General features: G+C 37.5%; 1 protein-coding gene across 22 annotated transcripts in view; it reads right to left on the bottom strand.

The window, feature by feature from the left end:
• NRXN1 (neurexin 1) overlaps positions 1-16,544 on the bottom strand; it is a gene marked incomplete at its 5' end in the record, with an annotated part of 721,771 nt that overhangs the window by 355,926 nt on the left and 349,301 nt on the right. For 19 of the 22 annotated variants that reach the window (XM_082481382.1, XM_082481381.1, XM_082481363.1 and 16 more), the window contains 2 exons: positions 2,319-2,438; positions 8,059-8,232. In XM_082481382.1, the coding sequence (XP_082337508.1) occupies positions 2,319-2,438; positions 8,059-8,232 (294 nt within the window). Of the gene's footprint in view, positions 1-2,318; positions 2,439-3,398; positions 3,426-8,058; positions 8,233-16,544 lie in introns of all 22 variants that reach the window. The other 3 variants (XM_082481373.1, XM_082481385.1, XM_082481383.1) reach the window with 1 other exon arrangement.

Genomic DNA, 16,544 nt, shown 5'->3' with positions numbered 1-16,544 from the left:
CAAATGTCACGTAAGCCAAGGGCCCGGCTGTGTAGCAATACTGGGTTAGGTTTCAGCTTCTGTCAACCAGCATTGCTCCATGCACAGTCTGCAGCAGAAACACGCTCACGTACACTGTGCTCAGGAACATGCCTAAATCCTTCTGAAGGGGATGCGTTTTTCAGCAACAAGCAGGTGGTATTCCAGACCTGCCGCTGAGATAATCTTTCTTCACATGAAAGGAATTTGTCTTACTTCAGTGCTGCAGAAGTGTAGCCTGTGGTGTGCAGCCTATACAAGTTACTAAAGACTGTAGTAACATCTCCTCATTCCTCTTCCCAATATGCTCTTCCTAAACACAGGAGAGAGCAGCCTGGGAGCATCCAGATGACATTGAGATTACAACATTTCTCCTCCTTTCCCTCACATATACCATTAGGAAAAATCTCTCTCATTAGATTTGCTTTGCAGATTTTTGGTATCTGAACTAATCCAAGGAACCAAGATAAATCAGAAACAAAACATAGCATATTTACCAGACTCTGCATGCTATAACAAAATGTGCGTATCTAGGATAAATTTATATTTCATGTTTGTGATAGAAGAACATTTAAAAAAAAAAAAAAAAAAAAAGATGATCTACCTGGGAAAAAAGTAAGTATTTTTTTTGCAACCATGTTCTAAAGGTACTCCTTTACCATCATCGGAAATAGAATATTGAAAATTATCTGATTGTGTGCAATGTAGTCCATATTGTTGCCATACAAATGAGCCTTCACAGATTGGTAAATACCTTTCTTACGTAAGTTCATCAGTTTGCCAAATTTATGCAGTAGCTGTCACTTGAAGAAATAATTCAGAGAATATTCCAGGTCCAGACATCAGTTACTACTAAGACAAATTATTATTTTTTTTTCCTTTGGTAGATGTGGCATATATAACTTGTTATTCATAGTTTTTAGTTGCTTTTGGAAGAACTCGAAGATCACAGAAGAACAGAAATAACAAGTTAAAAGTAAAATAGAGACAAATCATTTTCTCCTGTAGCAGATAGGGATAGGGGACTGAAATCTTTACAAATAATGTGTTTAGCAGTATGACTAATCACTCACAATGCTGGGAAGGGCAAACTCATGTACATAAAGTAAACCCAAACCTTTGCTCAAATTATCAAAAGTTTTTTGATACCGCATTTCGTTTCTACCATGACAGCAACTGCAGAGAAACACACTGAGATGAGTCCTTTCCATAGTTTTCAAACATGGTTAAGAGCAGAAAAGAGGAACCTTTGTGAGAATAATTAAGGTAGCTTTTACGTATAATTCATTTTCTAGCCTTGTGCTATATACAATTCGAGCCAAAAGCTTTTCAGACTACAATTATTCTGTTATTTTAGGGTTTGTCCAAGAAGATACACCTTGCAGTAGAGTGGAAAACAACAAGAAGACAAAAATCCAAAATGCTTGACTAGACAGTTATACCAACACTTTCTACCATCAGTCATTCATTCAGATAAATGTATACAAATAGAAATAAAAATGCTTAGCCTTAAGAAATTCCCTCTTCGTATGGATATAAAAGCGTGCCACATTTGGATATTTCAAATGTGATGAGTTAAAAAGAAAACTCAGTAGCTTGCTTTAATCAGTTACCGTGGATCATTATGGCTCTTGCATTACTGTTCCACTTTCACTTCTGCATAATTCTATTTAGATCAATAAAGCTAGATTGGAATAAAACTAGATTATGACATTGGTGAGTCAGGCCGCTTATTTTTGACACATTTAAGCTTTTCCTGAAAGACCAGATGGTTGGTGTACGTTATGTAGTTTTATTCAGATGAAATTTAAAAGAACTAAAATACTCGGCATGCTTTTTATTATTGGCATGCTTAGTGTGTCACCTAAAGAAAACTACAAAGGGAGATAATGAGCCTTGTCAACTGCTTCACAGTAATTATAGCCCTCATGATATAATGCTAAAAAATTACAATATAGCTTAAGATAATGAAATGTAAAAGGTTTTTTCAATCAGGAAAAAAAAACTATTTGTAACATTTATGCAGAGAAAGGGATTATTTCAAACAGGTAACCATCAGTATATTAGACATGCAATCAAGTGTAATAAAACCAAATTCTGTCAGTGTTTGATACTGCACATTGTCCAAAATTTATACTGTATATTTTAGCTATGTTCTTCCCACAAGCCTTAAAATTTCACCGGCTTTGCCAGTTCATTTAAATGTCGAATATCAAAATAATATAAAGCTTCAGACACTTGTTTCAAACATTGCCTTAAAGCTCCTGAGTGTTCAGATCAGCGTGTTTTATTGTACTTACGGTCATTGCATAACGGTCCACTAAAGGAGGTCATACTACAGTCACAACTGAATCCGTCCCACTGCTGTAAGCACACTCCCTGGTTCGCGCACGAATCCTCTTGGCATGTTGTGCTGGGGCCTGATGAGAACATACAAAAAAGGACTTGCACTTTGTCTTCCAAAGAAAGGTATTCCTCACTGGATCACATTAACTAGTTGCCAACATCTCAAATCAAATGAGCAAAGAGTTACCAAGTAAAACGCACTTAAACTTGCCGATTTTGTAGCAGCGTGTAATATTAAAAGGGTGTTCTTGCTTTAGTTTTAGGACTGATATGTCAAACATAAGAATGTACAAACTGAAGCAGAGTTATTCCAGGTACAGTGGGAATGTTAACTTTGTTGCAAGTTATTTGTTAATCTCATGTCAGACCATTAACTGGCTAAACGTTTTCTAAAAACTTTATTATTTTTTCCTGTATGTACATTTCAAACAGCAAAGCCAGATGCCACAGAAAGCAAAGCTCTGGGAGATGAAAGTAAAGATTGGAAAATAAAACTAAAAACAAAACAAAAGAAAAATAAAATGAAGCTACACTATACAGTGTTTTTAATCCCACAAATTATTTTAAATGATTTAGGTCTGAAAATAAGAGGAGTTGGGGATTCTTTGGCAGGAATGTTGGCAAGTACTCATTCACATGCTTCAGGGATCCCATGCAGGTTCCTCTTTTAAGGGGAGATGCAGAAAACCAGACTACTAATGAAGTGGCATGCCAAAATGTGACATATGCAGGGAAAACAAAGCTACTCTATTTCTAGAGAATCATAACTAGACTACGGAAATATAAAGAAATTTGAAAAGGAATGATCAAAGCACTAAAGCAATCACTATACAAACATATTCAAGACTGAAAGCCTTTATGCAAGCTATGCTGGAAAATGAAGGTTCACGTAGCCCATTGTTTTAGAGGTGTGAAAGACAAAATCTGGAACAGAATAACACACTTTAGTTCTGAAATGTACGGAGCATTTATTGCAGAAGTCCCACTATGCATTGGGGGTTTCAGTCTTGTTTAATACACATAGGGCTATCTACCTTGCAAATCAGCTTTCATCAATGCAACTTTGTCAGCAAAATAAAAAAAGCAAAATATATTAAATGTTAGTAAGCAATATTGAAATGGCAGCAAACACAGAAAAAAAACAGTCAGAGTAAAGTGCATGCTGCTGTTAAAGAGAGAAAGAAATGCCATATAATGCAAACAAATTAATGCTAATAGCCATAAATCTTCAGGCAAGCCAAAATAAGAAAGCAGTAATTTGCCAGTATTTTACTACAAATATAATGGTTAATTGAGCTGATGACATGTAATGAAGGAAAATTAAAAGGGTTGGTTGTTTTTTTTTTTTTTTGTTCTTCCTTGGATAGATAAGAATGCATTAGTAGAGTCAATGCATGGCTGAATTCTGACTAGCCATTTGTCACGTTCAGATACACTGAATTCAAGAATAATTAGCACCATCATCCTCTCCCGTCTCTCCTTTTTCTAGTCCTTTCCTCATGAGTGCCGAATGAAGACTGAAACACAGACTGTGAACTACGGATTACTATGAGCTCACACAGGTTTCACTGTGACTCTCAACACTACAAGGAAAAATTTGTTTCTGGGATTAGACAATTGTCCTAAATTGTTTTGGAGAAGACACATCAATATCCATTTGAAACTCCCACTGCTAGTCATTGATGACAGGGCAAAACTGGTCCAAAGATTATATAAATATCCCAAGTCATCCTGTAGAGAGAAATCCACTTAACCCTTCTTCCACATTACAGCTCCTTCGAAGATCGCAGCGTGGGATTTTCTTTTGATTTGCCAGTACTTCAGAAAATCCCATATCAATATGATTTAAGTCAGTTCAACGGCCACTTGCTTCAAATGAGGCGCTGCTCGAGCACACCTCTGAACCAGGGCCTGAACAGTCACCAGTGCGATTAAAAACGAGGGCAGTGTATGCTGCATCCCTGTTTTGGCAAAACTATTAACTGTTCTATTTTCTCTTGTTCAAATAATAATAATACCTACAACTGACTTACTGCAGTAGGCAGACACAGGAGAGTGATTTCCTTTTCTTTGGAGTTTTGAGCCCAGAAGTTTAAACATTTGGGCATTACATCACCCTTTCTTGAGCTGGGGATTATAATGACAGAATCCCGTAGCTGACAAGACAAGACACATTTTTTTTCTCACCAGATTCTGCTACTCAGAAACTTTACAAAGATGAAGTGAAAATATCTGTAGGTGTTTAAATGTTATATATTCATGCATTTATTTACACTTCAGTTATGCAATGTTAAATTTCCTCATCTTTGCAAAAGTAGAACAGAAGTCACAAGGACTTAAAAGTACGTAAACTGCAGGACCCGTAGGCACATTAAAAAGTGCATGTGAAAACACACATTTTGAAAAAATACAGATAGGATCTGGTTAAAAAAAAACGGGGTATTTTGCTTTTTATGAAATTGATTCTTAGCACTTTTGGCTTATTTATAGTAGTCATTATTCAAAAATTGCCATCAAGGCTAGCTTACATGTAAGAATTTCTTTTAATAAAAGTAGGCCTTTTTTTTTTTTAAAGAACAGAGGACTGTTTAATGTCAGTAAATACTATAATATCCCCCATAACAGGTTCATATTTTCCTATCTCTATTACAGAACTAAGCTATTTAGTAAAAATATTGTAATACACTCTCCTAAGTACTCACCTTTTGATTCACATTCTATTTAAAAATTCTAATTTATTCAGTCTTTGCTGCAGACTTTTTAATTGACTGGATTTGGTCTCTCATTTACATTTGTCTTATGTGAGGGCTTACATGCCATATATTACACAAAAAAGCATTATTAAGTAGCATGTACAATGTTTTACTATATAGTGCAAAAACGAATTCCGTATCTCACCACCAAGAATCTTCACATCTGTTTATACTTTGAAGCTTTTCATATTGTTCATTTAATACAAAAATTATATTATATATGCACATGTATGCACACAGTGCACTTTCTTCCTAAATATATTAAAACTATTTTTTTATCATTCTGTAATTTCTATAATTCTGCTTTAAATAAAGCGTGTAAAAAAAGTACAATGGATTTGACCAGAGAAAAACAAGGCTGACACTTATAACCTGGCTCTGGGGTTGCTGTTAACAACTCAAAGAGCTAATTAGCATATTTATGCTTCTAGCTGTTAGTTTCTATCTGATCTAGCCATTGAAAATTTGTCAACAAGGTGGATTCAGCCAAGTGCAAATTATACTCAATGCTCAATGATGGAGCACGGAGATATCTATCTGCCTGTGGCTGAAACTTCGAAATGCAAGCCGCACAACTTGCCACACCAACCCCGTGTGTGCGTTTGCAAAAAATGTTCCGGAGAAAGAATTTTTAACATGCACTTATAACAGAAAAGTTATTGAGAAATAACAATATTTTAAGAACAAAATCCTAACAGATAAAATTAATTCGTAGTACATCATGGTATCACACTTTGACAGAGAGAGAAGAGCTTTCGCTCCAGGTTTGGGGTTTTTTTTATACCAGAAAGATGGGGAATTCAATCAATAAGAGTCTGAAGAACATCAAAACCAAGTGCCTCACTTCTAAGGAAAGATTTTGTGGCAGGCTGATGTTTTATCATACCCACCAGTGCATCCAGCCATCTTTTGGATTGAGAGTGGTGGTGACTAATACTTATTGTTTTGAAATTACTGCTGCTGCTGTGTCCTGAGCTCTTTGGACTCGACATCTCAAGGGACTTACAGAGCTTACGCGTCCCATTGGGGCATGAGATTGATGCAAAACTGCTCAGCGCTCTAAGGATGGAGACAGTCCTCTGTACACAGCAGCAGAGCTATGGGCAGCTTGAGGCAGACTAGAGACTTCTAGGAGGCAGCTAAATATGCAAGTGACTTAAAACGTATTTTAGGTATTGGAACATTTTTTTTGTCCATCTGATCCGTGGTCTGCAGACACGAGGCTGACAGATGGGTCAGACAGGGAGACTTGAAATAAAAAAGTGAAACGGAAGAGTTAACTTGCAAAGGGTTAAGCAGAATGGTTGGAAGGGAATATTTCATTCCATGGTGCTAAGGATTTTCTTCCGCGGGCAAGAGACTTTTGGTGAGGCAGTTCTCTGGGAGCCAGGTAGCACATCTGGTTCGACCATTTCGCTTGTGTCAGATGATTTTGGTGTCAGAAAAAGCTGACTCTCCACCAAAAAGGACAATATTTGTACGGCTTTATTAAATTGTTGGTAGCTTTATTAAATTTACTGATAGCTGAGTTGTGCCACTGGTTTAAAAGGTGAACTCGCACTCTAGGCCTGGGGCAATATTTCTTTGAAGTCCATAAAATTCATTTAGAAAATTACATAATTTCAAAAGAAGCTATGAAATACATAATGGAATTAAGCTGTACTTTGACTCTCTGAAAGGATGGTGCAGGCATGGAACTTGTTAACGTCATTCAGAAAGCAGAATCTAATTTTCTAAGCTCAGTGACAAACTAATTTATACATATTTTTGCATTCCTGATAGAAATAAATAGAAGCTAAAGCTACAGAAAAATAAGTTGTGAATTCTACATATTTCTATGTGCTATCAATAGAATTTACACTAACTAAAGGTAGCAGGTAAAGAACAAAAAAGTTCCACCTATACAAATGTACTGTAGGCATAAAAAAAGAGGAGACAGAATTTATCCACCAGAAAGCTTTATCTTGTGAAGCTTGAGGAAATCCCCCAGCTCTGCTTGGATTTTTTTTCAATGTCTATTTGCAAACTTAACAAACTTGGTATCAAAAATATCAAGATTCCAACTTGAAATGCTAAAGTGTCATTTACACAGTTTTCTGTCCAGAGACGAATGGCATTTGAGAGAGGGGAGAACACATAAAATTGAACATATCCACAAAATTCAGAATTATGTGAATAAAATATATATGCAGCGACAGAGAACTGACTTAAATTATTCCATAAATCATAGTAAAAATAACGTGGGATTAAATGACAGCTGGAAAAATAGCTAGAGACACCCCTGAATTAAAAATACACCTCTTCCATTTCTGTTCTCACTTAAATTCCATGATATTCCAGATAAGTCAATAAAGACAAAAAATGTAAGATAAGACTTATTTGGCTGTTACTGATCTCAGATAGGAAGGCTTATGACAATACAAATCTCAGGGGTGAGCAAAAACAGAGAAGATTGAAGATTGATCTTAGTTTCATAAATTAACCTTGAATTAATCAACTCAAAAGGTCTGCTTTAAAAATGGAATTAATTAGCTAATGTCTCAGCATTAGCTACTGCCTAAATGTTATGAAGATACAAAGGACTTCATTGACGCTAATTGTTATTGTTTCTATCCTTAATTAAAATACATCAGAAGTAAACAAAATACATGCAAAATATCTTGCCACTGGAGAAGGATGGAAGCTACAATCAACATTTAAGAAGTTAACTCGTAGTCTTAGATCAACCTCTGTGCTGTAGGGCAAGTGCATACTTGCCTCCATAATACTAAAAAAAAGATGCAGTCTTTATATAAGAAAGAGTGAAACAAGATCAATTAGAAGCAGGTAAAACAGTCTCTCTATGTACTGAGTGTACATATCAACAAAACACTGCAGGATTGGCACAATACTTTCACTATGATATAAAAAAAAAAAATTAAAAAATCAGCATATTTATTACCTTCACATCCTCTTTCTATTTGCCCATTGCAGAAGAGGGCATCTGAGATTAGATCAGGGAGCCGTCCATTCAAGTCAACTGATGCAAGACAGCCTTGGAATCCCTCCTTTGCGTGCACCAGTTTTGGCAAGGACTTATACATTTCTTTGGCCACTCCTCCAATATATAAATCACCTGTTAAGGAGAAATAACTATTAGACACAGAAAAAAACCCTGTAGAATCTTTGACCTGCATGATCTTCTGGCCTTTTTGTGCTGAATGACAGGCATCTCAGGAAAACATTCTTCAAAATAAACATAGAAGAAAACACTGATAGCATATATGATATGAAAAGACATTGCGGGGCTATATTTTTTTCAAATGCCTATGTAAACTTCATATTTGTACGGTTAATTATTTAGAAGTACCTGGACATGCCATTTATGTGCCAGCTCATATGTACAGGAAACATGCATCTATTTCACAGATGAGGATTCAGTCACAGAATCTCCACCTAGAAATGCATCTAGCACTGATGCATGTCGTTAGCATGCTCGGGGAGCCTGACCGCAGATCATCCTGATTATGGATCCAGCAGACTGAGATAAAAGTCAGTAAGTGGAGCACCGAGATCCACTGAAAGTCCCTATATTCAGCATCATCCATTTAAAAGCATGCCAAGTAATAAAAAGTTTAGAGATACATCTAATGAGAAACTTGGGGACAGCATTCTTAAGCAGTGAAATGACTGATTCTCCCCCCCCCCCCCAGGTTCCTACCCTGTGCCCATCATGTAGGAACAGGGTGTTAGGCACCTTTAAAATGGCCATCTGCACGCTCAGCAAACAGAATTTTATTGCCAAAAATAATTCTGACGACAGACATATAAACAGCTCTCCTTGACAAGCCTCAGGCAACTTCTTCAGGACCGAAAGCTAGTGCTTTTCTTCCTTTGAGTAATTCATAGACTTACTTCGCAAGGACGTAACTATACTTTTATCTTCAACGCTGGGGGAGGGGATGCTTTTTGGTTTAAAACAACTCAGGCTGTGCCTGCCTTTCATGTGTTCGGTGTCTCTGGCTGGCAGAGCAGTAAGTTTTTAAATGAACATAACCTACCGCCCTAAAGCATTCCTTAAGTGTCAGACCATAACTAGGTGCTTTCCATACCTGTTGCTGAAGACGTGCTGCAGAAACGAATCTGAGCTCTGCTCGGCCACAGAGGGGAAGCACACTCAGCATGAACACAGCCCTAGCTAAAAGGCTTCAAGTCCTCCTCCTGGCAGGCAAGATGCGCTCGATTCCTTCAGTCGCAGACAGAAGGGCATAAAACCAGAGTTTCCTGCATCTTGCGTGAGTTTACTGTCCTGCTCTGTTATCCCCAGAAAAGCAGCCATCTTTGCAAGCTTGGTGGGAGTGCTCTGAGCATGCCTACAGGCAACCCCCTTTAGACACCCAAGAAGAGGACCACCTGAGCGGCTGACAAGCATTGAACCTCTTTGAAAGAAGGTGCTTATGGGAGCATCCGACTCTCAAGCATGACAAAATTCTTACCCTGCCTATGCATTAAATCCTCACTGATGACATATTCTGTGCTAACATAAATTTTCCACACAATATCTGAACATACATTCTAATCTACATTGTGCTTCCCAGTATGTCCCCCAGCCTGGATGCTTTTGGAGCCTAGGCTACAGGATGTACCAAAAAGTATTTCTGCATCACCTCAAAGGCAAAATCGTTCATTTCCCAAGCGTTTACCAAGCTTCGTAGGCAGATTGTACAGCGACAGAACTCAGAATGTACTAGCTATCATCACTACCCCATGTGGCTAATTTTAATCTCCCCCTTATCAGTATAAGATGCAGTCACACCTTTTCCTGCTTCTCCTGGCATACTTGCTTGTTCACAAGCGAGCGCAATTTAGTGCTGTTTGCAATGGTTTACAGTTTGCCTGGAAGGAAATGGCCTGAAACAAACGTCTATCAGACCGTGAAATTTTTGTTAGTTATTACATACCAGCCCTAAAACACAACTGTACTTGAATTAGTGAAACGGAGATAAAAAGCTTGGGAATGTGCATATTATTAAGCTTGTAAGCCATCCAACCAATAGTCTTAGCAACCATTATAGCATCGTGTACTAAGAAACCTCAAGCTTTCTCCAGTCCATGTAGATAATCTGAAAAATAAGATATTGCTTTCTTCTAGAGCTTTGAGGTATAGTATAAATCTCAGAGGCATAACATTAGACATAACAGATTAAAATACGGTGATCCATGTGTTCCCACAAATGGGATGTAATTCATTCACAGCAGAAAAACTTCTGTATTTTTCAACCAGCTGAACTGGAAACAAAGTAAAAACCTCCTGCCTCATGATAAAGGTTCTTCACCCCTTTCTCAGGTGGAACATCTAGAAAGTAAACCCCTCCCAGGTTTCCTGAAGTTCTGTGCTTTCAATCATTGTCAGCACAGAGCAGAGATATAATTCACCTCAACTGATTCCTACAGACTTAAAAGAGGGAAACGCCAGAGAACAAAACTAAGAAAATCATACCCATGCTACAAAGGTTAAACTTGGACATGACACACCCAACCTCTTCGTACACCTCCCAACATGGATACTGTGCAACCAACCATTTTTATTCTGTGATCGGTTAAACCTTTAAAACTGCAAACTTTCAAATTGATCCCCTGCTAATTCCTAAGATCCATCCCTCAAGCATATTGAGGTTGCTATATGTCGCATATAGTAATCGTCAGTTATAATTAATGGCTAGTAGAAACCCAGGTCAGTGTGCCAGCATATGAACCTGAATGCAGAATATTTGCTCCCGAAACTACACACTGGAATATTTTCAAATACGTATCATATGCATTAAATTGAGTCTAAAAAAACTGCAACTCTACTGTTAAGAAACTGTTTACTTACAGTTCCTTAAGACTATTGATAATTAGAACTGATCATTATATAATATTGAAGATACAACTTCCACAAAGACATGTTCCTGGGTAATATTTTAACTTTATTGATGTTCAAAGTAACTTGAGTTCTGCTTTTGTACTAGCTAATACACTACAATAACACATATCATATGTATTGAGCAGCCATATTGACTGACTTTACCTTTTATAAAGTATGTACAAGTACTTTTTATGACTATGGGTTAAACCTTTCCCAGATTTAATATCAAGTGTGGTTTGAGTTTGTTGCTGATGGCATAAAAACACACTTTCTCTCAGAAACAAAATTTTATTAAGGGATAAACTTCGGAAGTAAAACTCAGATTTTTTTTTTAATTTTTTTTTCAAAACCGTTTGATTTTTTTTTAATTGGTTGTTTTTTTCATATCTGCCATCACAAATGTGTGCATAGCTACTTTTATTTCAGTTAATCCCATGCTTCTTTTTCACCTTCATCTCAATGTAGAAGTAGTTTCCTACAAAACTCAATCCATTTGAAATCCAGACAAGACAGAATTGAAGAAAATGTTGTTAATGAAAACATTTGAAAATATTTGCATTAGCAGAGGTTTAGAAAAGATGAAGCTTGGCCCTGCCCCCATTAAAAGAGATCAGAGGAATCAACATAGTACGATACAAATTCCCGGGTTTTCTCCTCTTTTTCACTTCTTCTGTAAGTACAGCTTTACGACTGGAAATGTTACGCGCTTCAAAGAGGCTTAATCTCTTGTTGAGTATGTGCCTATTTACCTTTAGGAACTACATGTAAGTTATTTTATTAAGTAAGGTATCGTAGTTCATCAGATCAATCGTATGAGATCATGACACTATCTAAACTAGCTGCAGCCTAAATGCAATATTGTCGCAACACTGCTACTGCTGAAAATGTGTGACCATTTCAGGAGTTGCACACAATAGAAAATGCAATTCTATTTCTTTCTCTCAACAGATGAGCATTTTGTAAGTACACATAGAAAGGGATATCCTTGTTTTACATCACTAACCATAGTTTCTGGAACTAAAGTTCAGCTATTATCTTTCATGCATGTATTTTATTCTGAAGTTTATTTTGCTTTTCAAATGTATTCCTGAAAAAGTCTCAATTTTTTTTTCTTTTTTCACAACCATCCTGACTTTCGTTAATTTATAAAAGAAAATAACCAATTTATATAAGAAAATAACCAATTTATATAAAATACATCAACCGGCATAAACAACGTAGCAGGTAGTTAAGAAATGGGTGGGGGAATAGAGTGCTCCAAGATTTCCTTCTGATGTCTGGAGAAGTTTCAAGTAAAGCACTTCACTTGAGAGCAGATACTCCTTAATCTCACAACTCTCTTCTGACTTATATTAGGAGTCAGTACGCAGGGTTATACCCTTTTCTTTAGGGAGGGAGGATTGTGTCCTATTCACTTTTCTCAGGCCAAAAATAAGTATGCTACAGTGTTTCTCACTGGCACATTCATTGCAGGCCAGAGGAATGGACTGGAAGGCAGCACTTTCAGAGCTATAACTATATATCATAGCAATAATAGTACTGGTCAGTTATATCATAAGCACTGACAAAGAGAAGAGTTTAGTGGGTTTAATTTATATCTTGTACAGGTAATGCAGATCTTCGTTTATTCCAACAGGAGCTTTCCTACTTACACCTATGTATCTTTTTTCTGACTTAATGCTGATTTCTGCTTTGAAGAACAAGTGAATTTGACACAGAAACAAATTGCTAAGTAAGAAATGAACCCAAGTTCTCAGTGTATTCATTATTGGAATCACACTTATGCAAAAACGCACAGAACACCACACAACAGTGAGTCACACACAACTGTTGGTGAAACAAATACTGCCAAATCCTCCTGTAACAACTCATCCTTTTTTTTATCCCAAGTCTCTACATTTCTCCAAAGCAAGAGCTTTGCAAACGTTAAACTAAAGAAATGTAAAATAAAAATTGAAGATGCTGTTCTACTTATTTGTTTTCTGAATAAATAATAGAGGTACCTTATTTGGCACTACTGACATTGCTGACAGGTTACCTCATAGATTTTCCTCCTTTCCTGATTCCTGTCCACACCCAACAATTCTTACATGATACGTGCTGGTGGGCAAAAACTATTCATTTAATTTAACAACTACCATTGTCTTCAAGCACTAACAGAGAGGAAATTATTATCCCTGTGTTTAAAACAGTAACAGCAATACGTAAATACACCTCAGGGAATCACAGAATGGTAGGGGTTGGAAGGGACCTTCAGAGATCATCCAATCCAACCCCCCTGCCAAAGCAGGTTCACCTAGAGCAGGTTGGACAGGAATGCACCCAGACAGGTTTTGAATATCTCCAGAAAAGGAGACCCCACAGCCTCTCTGGGAAGCCCGTTCCAGTGCTCTGCCACCCTCAAAGTAGAGAAGTTTTTCGTCATGTTGGAATGGAATTTCCTGAGTTCCAGTTTGTGCCCGTCGCTCCTTGTCCTGTTGCTGGACACCACTGACAAGAGTCTGGCCCCAACCTCCTGACACCCGCCCTTTGGATATTTATAAGCATTGATGAGATCCCCTCTCAGTCTTAAACAAGTAGCTCAACCAGGATACAGTTAGGCTTCTTTACTGCTTGAAATCTGTACGTTTTGTTGTACACATCTGGTGTTCATTTCTTGAACACCATTCTTGACAAGAAGTGAACACCATTCAAATATGGTTCCACGTGTAATGAAAACAAAAGAAAAGAAGGAAATAAAACAGTAGAAGGAACAGTGGATTGGCTTTTTCATAGCCCATAAAGACAACATCCCTGGAATGTTTTTATATGGCTGCATAAAGGCATCTTCAAATCCATCACTCTCTCCAAGAGCAGATATTCTCCCTTTGTGTCTTGTTGTGCTGCTGGTTTCAACTGTATTTTCAGCTATTCTTTTAATTTTTCTTTCATTTTAGACAAGATTTCTCTGTCTTGTTTTTATGTGACATGGTACTAAATAACTACTATGGCTAGGAACAAGACTGCTTTTGCAGTGTGCTAGAGCAGTAAAACTCCCCAAGAAAGAGATGGATAGACCTGGCATAACATGGTGGGTTCTGAAAGCACAACAGGCATCTCTGCAATTCCCTTATATGACATAGGGAAATACAAAGGAACATCTGGCTGTGGTGAAGCCGAGGTGTCAGGCACACTTTTCTCCAAATACGCTATTTCAAAATGATCGAGCATATAACAGCTTCTTCCCTCAGGCAGGCAAAAAGGAATGAAGACTGCAAAGACTGAAAAATAGCATAGAGAAAGTCTAATCTCAGAAGAAAAAGTGCTCAGTTTCTTCAAGCCCTTCATAAAACAGATGATTTGCTGTTATAAGATCAATAGAAATCGCTTTGTAGTATCTTAATAGTTGCACAATGAAGTATCAGGTGGAACTCAACATAAGAAGACCCACACAAACTCAAGTCATGGTATTTTTGAGGCAACTGAAATGTGAAAACAAATTACTCCCACAGAAGCTGAATACGCACTGACTTAAACGTAACAGACAACATCCTGATCTTGAGTCAAGGGATATTGTCTCAAATGAAGATGTCAGGTAGGCATCTACGTGCCTTTGACATTCAATGAAATATAGGAACCTACTTGTCCTTAATGACCTTCTCGCCTCTCCAACATACAAAACCACCTACACACACCATTTACTTTGTGCAACAGACAGAGCAGAGTGGTGACTTTTCTTTCAGATGTGGGGTTTCAACACATACTTTAGAAAAGGAATTGGGCTTGAATAGCAGATGAGCGGTGATTCTAGAGTTTCTCCCCACTTTCATTATTCATGACTAAATGTTTACTTTTTGTTGCATATATAAAAAAAAAAAAATTGATCCTTTAAAAATTTTGGTGAAATAGAATTGTTCTTTTTTGAATAAATCAAGAAGCCTGCTGTGAGCATGACCCAATAATAAATTGAAGGACAGTTGACAAAGACTTAAATGATGCATCCACACAGCTTCTGCAGCACATACGCTCCAGCATATGGCTTTTCAAATCTCCCTTTCCAGTAGAGAATATGGACTTGTTGCGCATTCACAGGCCTGTTTGGTGCTACAGCAAAGCAGGACTGAATTTTGTCTACCACTTGCAATGGCACTTGAGGGAAGACGTGAACATGTAAACTTAGTGTTTTATACCCACTTATTTACTTCAAAGAGTCCATTTTGTAGCTTCGGTATTGATTGTGGTTGAAGTGGTTTTGGGTTGATGTGATTTTTTTTTCTTTTTTTGAAGAAAAGTAGGCTTTTCAGATATTTTTCTTGTTAGAGTGATGAATTCCATCACTTTTAGATTCTCTCTCACCTAAGAAGGGAAAGGGCGGCTAGTTTATTTGTCCAGGCTCTGTCGAGTTATCTGGCCTTTCAAATACTTTGGGCAAGATGCAGTTGTACGATGTGACAGGCGGTGCCTTCCATCTTCCGCATTCACCTCTCGATGCTCAGTTTTCATTCCTATTACACTTTTTGGCTCTGTTCAGAACTGCTCAATGGTTATGCAAATATGCCTATGTTTCCCAAGCAAGTAAAGCTGTGTGATGGAAGGCGTGCATGTGTGAGGAAAAAAAAGCAACAACACAACAATGTCCTTAGCAGCTAAGCCTTCAATAAACAAATGTAGATACTCAAAAGGTAAGTGCCCAAGTCTGAACGTTTCCCTAAATTTCTCCACGTTAAAATCCACCATTTCCCCAACAATCCTGTTCTCAAATGACATGTATTCTCAAACAAGAAACAGTTACACAAAAAAAAAAAAAAAAATTAACATTTTCTTGACAATAACAACTCTCGGATTCCCAGCCACTTTATTTCTCTTTGCTTCTCTCCCCCCCCCGCCCTGAAGACTAGATGGAAAGCACTGGCATTGAAAAAGATTAGACAGATTTAAAACCAAACCAGTCTGCTTGTCCAATGGACTGAGAGGAAAGTTGGTGATGCATGTTAAATGGTAAATAATAAAATCTAATTGCCATATAAATGTGTGTGGTAATCCATCTCCCACAGAACTGATGCTATGCCAATTACTCTGTATGAGGGGGATGGCTGTGGTGGAGAGGTAAGGCATTCAAGCACATCAAACGTCCTTCATTTCTTTCCTGTTCTGACCACTTTTGTACATTGTATACACCCGAAAAATAGACAAAATCTAACGAAGCAGGCATTTTCATGGCATAGTATACTCAGATTTCCCTTCCTTCTGATAGTCTTGTGAAATCATTTACTCAGTCTCTGCTTTAATAGCCAACACATGCTCTTAGCAGAGCTCGTTTTCAAAACTGAGGAAATCCTCTTTCCAACAGGCATCCTAGACCTCAGAGATCACCATCTGCAAAACTCTTCCTTTACCTGGCGCTTCAGGCCAGATTCTCCACATAAAGCTACCAAAAAGCTGAGAGGCTAAACGTTCTCATTTTGAATGTAGGTTTGCAGGAGGCAACTTTTTATATAATATTACCAACCTCCTGATCAAGACAATCACCTCCAGACTCTGAGGATATTACACGAAGCAGC

The sequence above is a fragment of the Vanellus vanellus genome, assembly GCF_965231255.1.
Source record: "Vanellus vanellus genome assembly, chromosome: 3".
Lineage (NCBI taxonomy): Eukaryota > Metazoa > Chordata > Aves > Charadriiformes > Charadriidae > Vanellus > Vanellus vanellus.
Note: the sequence above shows the minus strand (reverse complement) of the source record. Positions and strands in the feature narration are given on the sequence as shown.